We start from the raw sequence: 11,977 nt of genomic DNA, 5'->3' as shown, positions 1-11,977 counted from the left end.
AAAGGATCCTAATCACCACGAAATTAGCAATCCGTATATTCACATGGGTGAAAATCGAGCTGAATTTAAAACTTGATTGGAGATCTAAAATCATAATTAAAAAAAATTCAAAATGTGCTTAATTTTCTAACATTTTCAAGTGAAAATGAATTACATCGATTAAATAAATTTGTAAAATTAATATACTTGTGATTGTTGTGCGTAATTGGACCAGGAGGAGGAGTTTATACAACCAACCATTTTTAGCATATGTTTACTTAAAAGAATAACAATAACAATATGGCTGACTTGTGCTAATTGATATCACGTTGAAGGAAATAGTAGGAGGGAAGTCAAAATTTGTAGTTGGATAGGATTACGTGTATGGCAAATACTTTTTTTCTTCTTTAGAAAAGGTCTAAAAGAAGGAAAAGGTGCTGGGAAGAATGGACACAGAGAAGCCTTAATTATTCACACATGTCACAGTTCAGGTGTTTCCCTTGGGACATGATTTACCTAATTACCGAAAGTACTCTGGTTTTGTCTGGGTTGATGTCACCATAAAGTTGAAACACCATAAACAATGGCAGAACTACATTATCATGACAACAATATGATACCAATAAGAGCATTATGACAAATTGTAGCGACCCAAAAATGACTACAGAGAATAATTGATCATTATTCATAGCTCTTGTTCAAGTCACACTAGATTTGTTTTTCTTTTCTCCCTTAAATTTTAACATTTGAGTTTGGCAAATAAAAAAAATAGACAAAGATTCAAGATCTCTTATATGAGTTTATCTAACTCATGTTAATTAAAATTTCAAGTGATTTTCATATAACAAACGAAAAATAAAGATACTATCGAATGTGTAAGATGAGCTAGCTAGTAAGCTTACAGACCAATTATTGAAGAAGCTCAAACAAAACGTATAAAGTATAAATATTTTCCGAAAATTATTTTTGTGCACTTTATCTTATATGACATTAAAAAAGAAATGCAAATCGTCATTTTTATGTAACATTTTGTATATAAAAAGAGAGGAATAAGAAGAAAAGAAAAATATGCAATAAGATAAATGATAGGATAAAAAGAGATAGTTTTTTTTTTATAAAAAAAGATCAAATAAGTGTTTAAGATTAAGAGTAAAAGTAATAAAATTTCTAAACTTATGTGTGTAATAAAATTTTTAACGTGTGCATTTATGTATATGTTAGGTATCCTCCGTGGACTTTAGCATGCTTGGAACCAAAACTTTACTCACGTATTAGTGGAATTAGATTCTCTTACCTCTATTCAATTGATTCAGCAAGGTTCATGAAGCTATCATCCTTATGCTTCAATCTTGGCTCAGATCAGATCCCCTTTAATATTCAACCATTGGAATGTCAAGTTTAACACGTTTACCGGAGGCTAATTCTTGTGCTGATATCCTTGCAAAGATGGGATTCATCGGGATATTCATCCTTCAATGTTCTTGATTCTTGCCCTGATGTTTTACTTTTGAACCTTTTGACTGATGCCATAGGAATTGTTTTCTTGCGTTTGTAGTCCTTTTTATTTCTCAATGATAAAAAAAATGTTAGGTAAACCCAAAGAGATAAAAATAATTAATATTATAAAAAATGTATTTTGCTCTACTTAAATATAAAAATAGAAATCCGAATATAATTTCCTCAAGTTTCATTTGCATATATATATATATATATAAAATCATTTCAGTTCAGTAGCCAATTCCAACTTGTTCGTAATATCATTCCTAAAAACAACACCATATGGTTCAAACACAATCTTCTCGATCGAAAGATGATCGAAGGATGATATCCAATAAATAAAAATGCACAAAAGTATGATCTTACTTATAAGTTATAAATAACAAAGTAAATCATAAAGTTCACAAAAGACAATGGTATTTAAACGCACGAGGTATTGACTAAGAACTTTATTGGAACAAAAGTGAACCCACCCGAAAAAGATAGGCTACCGCATCTCAAAGAGGAATATTAAGTGAAGCAATTTCAAAGAGTTTTTTTTTTTTTTTTTTTATGATATCACTTACTTATATTTTTTTATGTATAATAAGTTTATTAAATTTTGATAATAATTATTTTAAAATTTATATATATTTCTTTTTTAATTAGTTGACTATATATATTTTTACACATAATGTATATAATTTAATCTATTAGAATTTTATCATATTGGATTGACTTATAGCATGCTTGAGGTGACCTTAAGGTAAACCAAAATAGTATTTTTAGTATTACGGAGAGGTTCAAACAATTCATTGTTGCTTTAAAAAAACCATATCTTTAATATGTTTTAAAGTAGTCCCCAAGATTTTGAGAGTATGTTTAGCTCCCCGAATCTTATATTTTTTAATTTAATACATGCAATTGAATTTGTACAAAATTCATGTTGAATTATTTAGTATAATTTTTATTTTTTGTCATGTTTTAGATATTAATTTTTAAATTTAAAGTAATTTTATTTTTAAATTAATAAATTAATATCAATTGAAAATTGATTTGAAATATTACAATACATGTAACTTTGTGATCATTTTTATTTTAATGGAGAATTTTGTAATTTATTTCTCAGTTTAATTTATTTTCTAATTAGTTTATGAATTTTTATTTAAACAAAAGATAGATTAATAATTATTGATGTAAGAACTTTTTAAAATAAAAAAAATTAATCAAATAAAATTGAAGATACCAATTGAAAAATTAAACAAAATAATAAATGAATAAAATTAGAAACCATATAAAAATGATAACAATTAATGCAAATATTTTATTTTACTTTTATATATAGATAGTTAATAGTTCCATTCAGAAAGAAAAAGTTAATAGTTAATTGTTAACGAGAGAATAGATTAGAGGGAAAAGAAAGGAAAAAAAAAAAACAATAATAAGATAAAACAAGCGTATTCTAGAGCCACGTGAAATGAATGAGTTGCGTTTGTGGTTCATATGAATCCTGCACTGTAAATATCATATCATAGCAACCTTAACTTGACAACATATTCCTACGATCACTTTTCAAATGGAAGCGTTTTACACAACTCTCTCCTCCCCTGCTTCCACGTCTGTTCTCAATTTTCAGGTACCACTCTTATGTCTTTGGAAGAAATTCTAAGCTCGCTATTTATTGTTTGATCACTTTTACACTCAACTTGCATGAATTTGCTAAGCCAAGATTAAAGAAATTATCTGATTTAATCCTTTTATTCTTATTGTTCAGTGGTTATCTGGGAAGTTCATTGAATGTCTTTTCTGAATTTCTTATTTTGAAATTGAATTGCAACTGATATCTGGACTAGAAGCATTTGTATTGATATCTTATAATGATATTATCCTTTTATTCTTATTTTTCAGTGGTTTATCTGGGAAGTTCATTAAATGTCTTTTCTGAATTTGGTTGAATTTCAAAATATGAAGTTGAATTGTAACTAATATATGGACTGGAAGCATTTGTATCCCTTATTCATGCTAGCTGATTCTAATTGCTGTTGTTGCTGAAAATGAAACTACCCACTTCATCATATCTAGTGAAAGTTTGATACTATTTATGTCATTTTTACTTCATGTTGTTGCCCTTCTTTTAATTCATACTACAGGGCTCTGAATTGCCTAGAAGAAAGCTTTGTAAGAAATCTTCACACACTATTTTGGCATCACCTACGCTGCCTAAACCATTTCTTCAGATTTATGGTAGACCTCAGACATTGCTTTATAGGTCAACCAGACTCTCTTCTGGAGCACATAGAGTAACAATATCAGCTGAAGCTGGCAGACAAAATTGGGATTTTGGAAGATTTGTAAAAACACTGTTCTTCTTCAATGGGTTCCCATCTCCTGCTAAGGTAACACTTTATTCAATTTTCAGTTAGTATAACTAGAGAGTAATAGGAAGAAAAGAGAGAGGTTGGTGTGGAATATGGATCAACTAATGAGTATTCTTTGTTTCTGAATTGTGAAGTTCTTTGATTTTCTAGTTGAGAAACTATCTGATCCTTCCCCAAGTGAAGTGGTTAACACAATGGGAACTTCTGATATTGTCCTGGTAGCTGGAGCCACTGGTGGCGTTGGTCGAAGGGTGGTTGACATATTACGGAAGAAAGGAATTCCAGTCCGAGTATTGGTATTGTTGTTAACTTACCTTGCTGACAAGAGAAAAATATAGAAAAAAAAAGCTTAGAAATTTTCGTTCTGTTAATTATTTAATTCAGCGCATAACAAACATTACATTTCTGTATCAAATTTTATCAGGTTAGAAATGAAGAGAAAGCAAGAAGGATGTTAGGCTCAGATGTTGATTTGGTGAGTCACTTTAATTTAATGTACTGAAAGACTTTACAAATGATAAAATAAATATGTAGTTTCTTAGTTTGCTACAATTGGATTCTGAATTTTGCAAAAGTTAACAGCTTAGATTTCTAGTTATCATTCTGTTGAGAATGAGGTGTTATTGAACCTAAAATACAATGAATCCAGCAACGATGGAAAATAGATGTTAGTTTGGAGGTTATGTGTTTGCATAAGAAGAGATAAACAATTGACTTCTGGTCATTTGAAGTTCTTCGCCAGTTTTTGTGTATAAGATTTGTTAAAGTTTCAAGATTTGGAGGAAGAAAATGGTGTTCATCAGTGCAGACTTTCCTGGTATTTGTATTTTTGATTGAGTGATTGCATATAGTGTACTACGTAAAGTGATAGTTTCTTTTTCCTTTACTTCCTCTGCTGCCAACTTACATTTATGTTTATATAAGGTCATTGGAGACATTACAAAAGATAGCACTTTGATCCCTGAATACTTTAAAGGCGTGAAGAAAGTGATTAATGCTGCTTCTGTCATTGTTGGCCCCAAGGAAGGAGACACTCCAGACAGAGCAAAATACAGCCAAGTATGTCCATTAGCTCTATTAAGACAGTAGAAATTTGATTTTTCTTATGCAATAATCCATGCTTATCTATCACTGAGAAATGGATGTGTTAACGTTGACTTATATCAACCTGTTACTTGTCTTAATTGTTTTTGTTACATGATTGTTTGCTGAAGGCTTCATATTTATTTTTCTCTAACAGAATGAAATTATTTATGTGCAGGGAATTAAGTTCTTTGAGCCAGAGGTAGCTTACTGATTCTTCTTTTGTTGACATTATCTTCAGAGTCAGATTTGTTCTTGTCAATTTAATTTGGAAGTCCAGTTGGTCTGCAAGCTCATTTGGGAAATTCTTGAAGCTTTTTTTTCTTATTTATTGGTTGTTGAAAACAGATAAAAGGTGACTCACCAGAAAAGGTAGAGTACATAGGAATGAGAAATTTGATCAAGGCCGTGAAGGACAATCTTGGACTTCGAAGAGGAAAGCTATTATTTGGATTTGAAGGTAGATTACTAGTTGACAAAACAATTGATTGTGATTGATTCAACTTAATTGCCCGACCTAACTTTTTGACATATGCATGACCAGTGACCACCAAATTTAACTTAGGTGCATGACAATAAAAAGGAAACTTGTAGAAGCTGAATTAATTTTTATTTTCTTTCTTGGGGGTTGGGTGGTTGTGAGGCACAGTTCATGCATAAATAAGTGTATTAGCTAGCTGATAACTTTTGAAGACATGTTCCACTAGGCTAATAGTAGGAAGAAAACTTAAAAGGGTGACATACTGGTTTGAATTTTGAACTTAGAACATTAAGTTGCACGACTGATTGCAGCAGCCTTCTGAATTAGCAGAAGACCGTCTCCGTTTCATGGATTGTGCTTGCAACATGCTATAGTGAATATAATTACTGTTGGTTTGTACTTTGTATTGAGAGAACAAGTGTTTTTAGTTTTACTACTGTGTGTCCAGTGAATATAATTTGTTTTCTATTTTCCTTGCAGGCAAAAATTACAGGCAGCTTCCTTGGGGTGCTTTAGATGATGTGGTGATGGGTGGAGTTAGTGAAAGTACATTTCAAATTGACCCAAGTGGGGGTGAAAATGGTGTACCAACTGGGATTTTTAAAGGTATGTGTCAAATTCTTGCAAATGCATGTGACTGCACTTTGGGGTAATGTGTAACCTGTGTTTTAATGCTTGAAATAATACAAATGTGTGTCTAGTTCAGGTGTTGTTTCTACAGCAAACAATGGTGGCTTTACAAGTATCAGAACTAAGGTAATATGCAATTATTTATATTAACTTTTCAATGAGGCCAAGCAAATGGCAATGACATACTTGATTAATATTGTTTGAACCAACTCTGACATAATCTTTTTTTCTAAATCTTGAAAATGACCTCAATGCTTAGTTCATTCGGTTTAATAAAAAAATATCCTATTCCTATGTCTTTATTCCTAAATCTCTTCTAAATTCTGATGGATGGACATAAACATTGAATTGCGGTCCTGGTTCAATTATAGTTTTAGATAAGTGTTCTGATACTGCCTTCTAATGTGGTTTTAAACTTTAAATCACCCTTTAGCTATTTTTTTATAGTAATTTAATAGTTCAGTGCTTGTGAAATGTATAATAAAGAACCATTTTTTTAAGCAAGGAAAGCATTTATTTATTAGGGCAGTAAGAAATGAATACACTTTTCCCCTTGAAAACATTTAACTGGAAGTATGAAATGGTGAAACAGAACATATCAACATTTAAAATATTTTGCATTTATTATTTTTTCAAGAACTATATTTTTCCAGTTAGTTGAATTATTAAAGTTAAATTGTATGACTGCAATTATTTCTCAGTTTTGGGTGTTACTACCTGCCTGTGACTAGCTTTTATTCTTTGATTAACATATATTTTGATTCACTTTAACTAGTTACTTAGTGAACTAAGTTCTTATTTAAAAAGGAGAGTTTTCACAATTGGTTTTCAGAATTTCTCAGAACCTGAAAATCTTTCTGCATATGATGGTTTGGAGTTCCGCCTAAAAGGTGATGGGCGTAGATATAAAATTATTGTTCGCACAAGCAGTGATTGGGATGCTCTTGGTTACACTGCAGGTTTTGACACTGAGAAAGGAAAATGGCAATCAGTAGGTATCATCTATTGCAATAGTTGCTGTCTATATTATCTAATAATACCAACTCTCGTGTGTTTTGTTCTTTTGTCTTTCGTAGATTCGAGTGCCATTTTCTTCCTTGAGGCCTGTATTTCGAGCAAGAACTGTGTCTGATGCTCCACCATTTGATCCAAGCATTGTTGTATCATTACAGGCATGACTCTGTATGTCTTTTGGCTTATTAGAAATTTCACACTTGTTCTTATTTCTTAATGATGAAGCAAAACTCTCTGCAGCTCATGTTCAGCAAGTTTGAGTATGATGGTAAATTAAATGAAACTTTTGTGGAAGGTCCATTTGAGCTTCCAGTGTCTAGCATACATGCATATATAATAAAGGATCCAATAACCCCCAGGTATAGCCTTATCTTTGTGCTTCTTTCCCCTCCATTGTTTACCCTGATATACTTAATCTTTTGTTATACACCTTTGTGTCACATTTAGGTTTGTACATGTGAGCTCAGCAGGAGTTACAAGACCCGAAAGGCCTGGACTAGATCTAAGTAAACAGCCTCCTGCCGTTCGATTAAACAAGGAACTGGATTATATCCTCACATTTAAACTAAAGGTAAAAATCTGATGATGGATCCTTTTTTAACATGGATATATTACTAATTTTTAAGGTCTCCAGTTTGCAGAAAATTGATGTCTATCAAGGTCATTTTGGTCTGCAAAACTAGTTTTCTTGGTTAAGACTTTACTGCAAAATAGACTATAAATTAGGCTTCAGGTCAGGCCAAGCTTTATAAAGACCAAGCTAGGCTTTAATAAAAAGACTTATATTAAGTAAATTGGTCCGACTTAAGCCTTCTAGTTATTAAGTCAACACTCAACGATTGGAGTTTTGCTATAGTTTTAGAGTGGCTGTTGACTATGAAATTTTTTCCCTTGTCATTCAAGTTTATAGAAAAAGAAGTATTCATTCTCTATTAAGAGTGTCTGATGGAACCTCCTTATTGCTTGCCATAGCCTATTTAGTTATGCAATTCATATTTCCCTGCCACATACTTGTTCATTTGCTAAAAGTGGTTTATGTTGCAACAGGGCGAGGATTTACTTAGAGAAAGTGGCATTCCCTATGTAATCGTGAGGCCTTGTGCATTAACTGAGGAGCCTGCTGGTGCCGATCTTATTTTTGATCAAGGAGATAATATTACGGTACTGTGAAAACAAAAGATGGATGCTTTTCTCGGTTCAAGTGCTCTTACTAAACTACCTATCTCATGATATATTTCCGCTTCTTGATTTCTTTTGGCAATTCATGGTAACTATATAGTAGCATGCATTTTGCTCATTTTTCCAAATGCCAATCTAATACAAAGCTTAACAGGGTAAAATATCAAGGGAAGAGATTGCTCTTATGTGTGTAGCTGCGCTTGATAGCCCTTATGCATGTGACAAAACATTTGAGGTCAGCCTTTTCTCTTACTATGTTCATATTTTTTTTCAGAATTTGTTTAGTATTTTTACATTTTATAAATGTAATGTGAACTTCTCTTACCGGTGACCTCCTTTGTGGAGAGGAGAAGCCTGCTCCTTCCAGGCTTTGGCTCGAATAGTGATATTAGCCTTTTATTGAATATGCTGTTTCTGCTTCTATTTATGGAACACCACAATCATAGTGCACATCGGATTTTATACGGGTTAACTGCATGAAATGGTTTAAGATTGAGATAAATTGTTTATCCGTGTTCATGGATCTAGTAATTTGATTGCGGATAGTCTCATTCTATTTTGCAAGCTAGCTACACAATCTCATTCTAATATGTGTTGCAGGTCAAAAGTGTCATTCCATTTAGTGAGCCATTCACTGTGGATCCAGCAAACCCTCCTCCAGAAAAGGACTATGACGTATATTTTAAAAATTTAAAAGAAGGCATTACTGGGAAGGAAGCTCTCCAACAAAACCCTGTTTCTGTTTAGTTCGGCTATGAATGTTGCAGATGTGAGAGTACCTTGAGAGCTGTACAGTTTTTGATCTAAAGAGATCTAAACTTGACAAATCTGTGATACTACGTTTTTAAACCAAGTTAGATATGGCCTTTACCTTACAATCTGCATGTATATCCTGTCTCCAAACATGAGTCCTTTTCCTTCTAGCAAATAGGGATGCAAAGAATTTTTATATTCAGACTGTAAGAAGATAGAACTATCGTTTTCTTTTTCATGTAACAGTTTTAGGTTTACATCTCTCAGCTGATGAGAGGAATGAGAATTACAGGAAGACATGCGTGGAGTTAGCCAAGCCTAACTGTTTATTATTATTATTATTGTCGAAATCAAAATCCACACACCACACTTTTGAAAGTAACTATTTTTTTTTTTTATCATTCAGAAAAACAACAACAAAAACTACATCCTAGGAAAGGAGACACTGTTTTGAAAGTGCTTTGTTTTGACACTCTGACGTCTGTATATTATTGAGAATATACAGTTCTTTAGATGTTTTTTGGTATCACTTCTCAAATAATATTAGACAACTAGTATTTTTACTATCACAACTAGTTTTTTTTATATACAGATTTGTTTTGTATGTTATCAGAAAAAATGTGTTGAGAGCATGCCATGTGTAGAGGTTGATGAGCATCCAGTGCTACAGAATACAGATTGTTCAGGCACGTGGATTGGTTACCGGACCGAGGACAGCGCTTATGCAAATTGTTTGAAATTTTTCAATAGTGTGTTGCTGTTCCTTCTTAATTACTCTGATAATCTCCTTTTCCTTAATAGCTGTAAGAATTTTATGACTCTAGATTTGAGTGGAAATTGGATCATTCCAAATTAATTTATAACATCTCTAACTCCTCCTATTTTGGGTTGTTTACGCAGTCTCTTCTTCCACTTGGAATGTGTTTTTGTTAGTAAATCATATCTTTTCATGTTCGACATGTTTTTATCATTAAAATGTTCTTTTTCCTTACAAATTTGATAAAATTATTTCGTCTCTGTAAAGTTTTTCATCGGTTTTTTGTTTTTATAAATTATAATGTGTTATTTTTTTTTTGTTTGGATATCCAAAACTTTTTTATATTGTTGGTATCATGGTATGTATAATCAATGTAATAAATGTTATATTTAGATGGGTTATATGAATAATCAATGTAGAAAATGTTACATCTGATTACATGTATAATTGATGTAAAAAATTATCATCGTAGGTTTGAATATAATCAAATCTTATTTTAGATCAAAAAATAAAACATTATGATTTTATGAATATAAAAAATAGATAAAATTTTGTAGAGACAATTGAAACATTGTCAATTTTATAAGAATAAAAAATATATTTTAATCTATTTTAATTAGTTAACCTAATTATTGGATGCAATTAAAATAAGGATTGAATGAGTTTTGGTTTTGGTTGCTTAGTAAAAAAATATTAAACTCAATCTATCCCAACTATATTTTATTAAATTGGGTCTTAAATTAGACTCAACTCAATCCAAATCATTTATACATTAATTTTATTATATTATGAATAATCTCAATAACCTTCTATTAGAATTTGTTAAATATCTTTTTGTTATTAAAGAAAAAAGGTTGGGTGTATAAAGATCTGATTATAGGAAGAATAGAAGAACATTAGCATTAGCAAATGCAAATCTACATTTCCCACATTTTTTTATATTTTTATCTCCTATAATTTACACTAGTCTAGCTTGTAAACATTTTACGACGTAGGCACAAAATTCAATGCTCCACTAGCTATTCCAATATCCCAATGCTGGGGAAAAGACCCAAACAAAAGTGTTACATACGGCCCCATTATGCGAGCACGATAAAGATAATGTATATCTTTCTTACTATTTTTTTATAGGATCTTGCTAGTAAACTTAGGCAATCAATAATAAAATGTTTTTGTTTAAAAGCAAAAACCAACAATGTATTTATCTAAAAAAAAACAAGAATGTATTACTAATATTTTTTTTAAAGAGAACATTTATTTTTAATTTCTTAATCGTGTGTTGGACACTGACTAATGTCTGTCATTTCTATATGAATACGAGTTTTTTCTAAAGGATTTTAAAACATTGCTTTAATAGAGAAGAGGAACAGTGCTGACCCAACCCTACCATATATATCAAAATGTGACTATTAGCATCTTAATCAATTGATGAACAACATACATTAGAGATGGCAAAGGGACCCAAAGGTATTGTATGAATCGCATCAGAAAATAATGGGTAAGAAATTGATAATATATATATATATATATATGTATGTATGTATATGTATAAATTCACACATATACATGACTTTTGGCTAGAGAAAAAGAAAAGAAATACATGTAAAATCCTGTGAATATGATAAAATAATCATAGGAAATTTTTGGATTAATTCCCTTTGTATTCTAAAACAAGAAACATTGCTGAAAAACCTACCCACTTTTGTTTACATTCAGTATCAGGCACAACAGAACACCTGCAAAAAGAATAAAGGTATAGAATTTTTTTTCAGTGCAAAATATGAAAGAAGCAGAGGAACCAATGGAACAGGGAAAGATAAGCAAGAAGTATTATCATTGTACACTGAAACAAACTCTGAATCTTTTGCCACGTCTTGGTGCATTTTTGCTTCTGAGTCTTTCAAGCATTTCTTGCTCAGTGAATATTCTTCCCGGTGAGCTCAAGAACACCGTGCGGGGAACTGGAGGAGACCACAACCCACTTTGCTCATAATCAAAATCGAACTCTGACTCATCATAGAACTTCTCTAGCAACCTATCGGACACACATTTTGGAACATGTTGGACCTGAATCTTCTGTGGAGATAAGGTCTCATGGGGCACGTTGGTTTTAGCAAGCATTTCACTCGGAGATATATTATGAGTGATGATGGTAAAAGAAAAATTTGAATGATATTGTTGTTGATAACACGCCAATGTGGTGCATGTGAGATAGTGAGAATACAGGGTGGGAGTGATGTAGCATTT

At 31.5% G+C, this 11,977-nt stretch overlaps 1 protein-coding gene across 3 annotated transcripts; it reads left to right on the top strand.

Annotated features, from left to right (window-relative positions):
- The first annotated feature begins 2,938 nt into the window (after positions 1-2,938).
- LOC114412956 lies at positions 2,939-9,355 on the top strand. Of its 3 annotated transcripts, XM_028377077.1 has the most exons (16): positions 2,940-3,091; positions 3,606-3,851; positions 3,968-4,129; positions 4,258-4,308; positions 4,758-4,892; positions 5,095-5,118; positions 5,265-5,376; positions 5,878-6,003; positions 6,104-6,153; positions 6,860-7,018; positions 7,104-7,199; positions 7,282-7,400; positions 7,489-7,612; positions 8,089-8,202; positions 8,375-8,455; positions 8,821-9,355. In XM_028377077.1, exons 1-16 carry the CDS (start codon positions 3,032-3,034, stop codon positions 8,965-8,967), a joined length of 1,806 nt encoding a protein of 601 aa, XP_028232878.1. In that variant the 5' UTR covers positions 2,940-3,031; the 3' UTR covers positions 8,968-9,355. The 3 variants fall into 3 exon arrangements, 2 of the variants coding, with proteins under 2 accessions (XP_028232878.1, XP_028232879.1); XR_003666850.1 differs by lacking the exon at positions 8,821-9,355 and having other exon boundaries at positions 2,939-3,091; positions 8,089-8,308; XM_028377078.1 differs by lacking the exon at positions 2,940-3,091 and having other exon boundaries at positions 3,722-3,851; positions 3,984-4,129.
- Positions 9,356-11,977: the final 2,622 nt, after the last annotated feature.

This window comes from Glycine soja, chromosome 5 (assembly GCF_004193775.1).
Source record: "Glycine soja cultivar W05 chromosome 5, ASM419377v2, whole genome shotgun sequence".
NCBI lineage: Eukaryota > Viridiplantae > Streptophyta > Magnoliopsida > Fabales > Fabaceae > Glycine > Glycine soja.
Note: the sequence above shows the minus strand (reverse complement) of the source record. Positions and strands in the feature narration are given on the sequence as shown.

Coding starts and splice junctions, on each gene's coding strand:
- LOC114412956 (XM_028377077.1), top strand. CDS start 3,032: ATGGAAGCGTTTTACACAACTCTCTCCTCCCCTGCTTCCACGTCTGTT. Junction 4,893..5,094: donor ACAGAGCAAAATACAGCCAA/GTATGTCCATTA, acceptor ATTTATGTGCAG/GGAATTAAGTTCTTTGAGCC. Junction 6,004..6,103: donor ACCAACTGGGATTTTTAAAG/GTATGTGTCAAA, acceptor TGTCTAGTTCAG/GTGTTGTTTCTACAGCAAAC.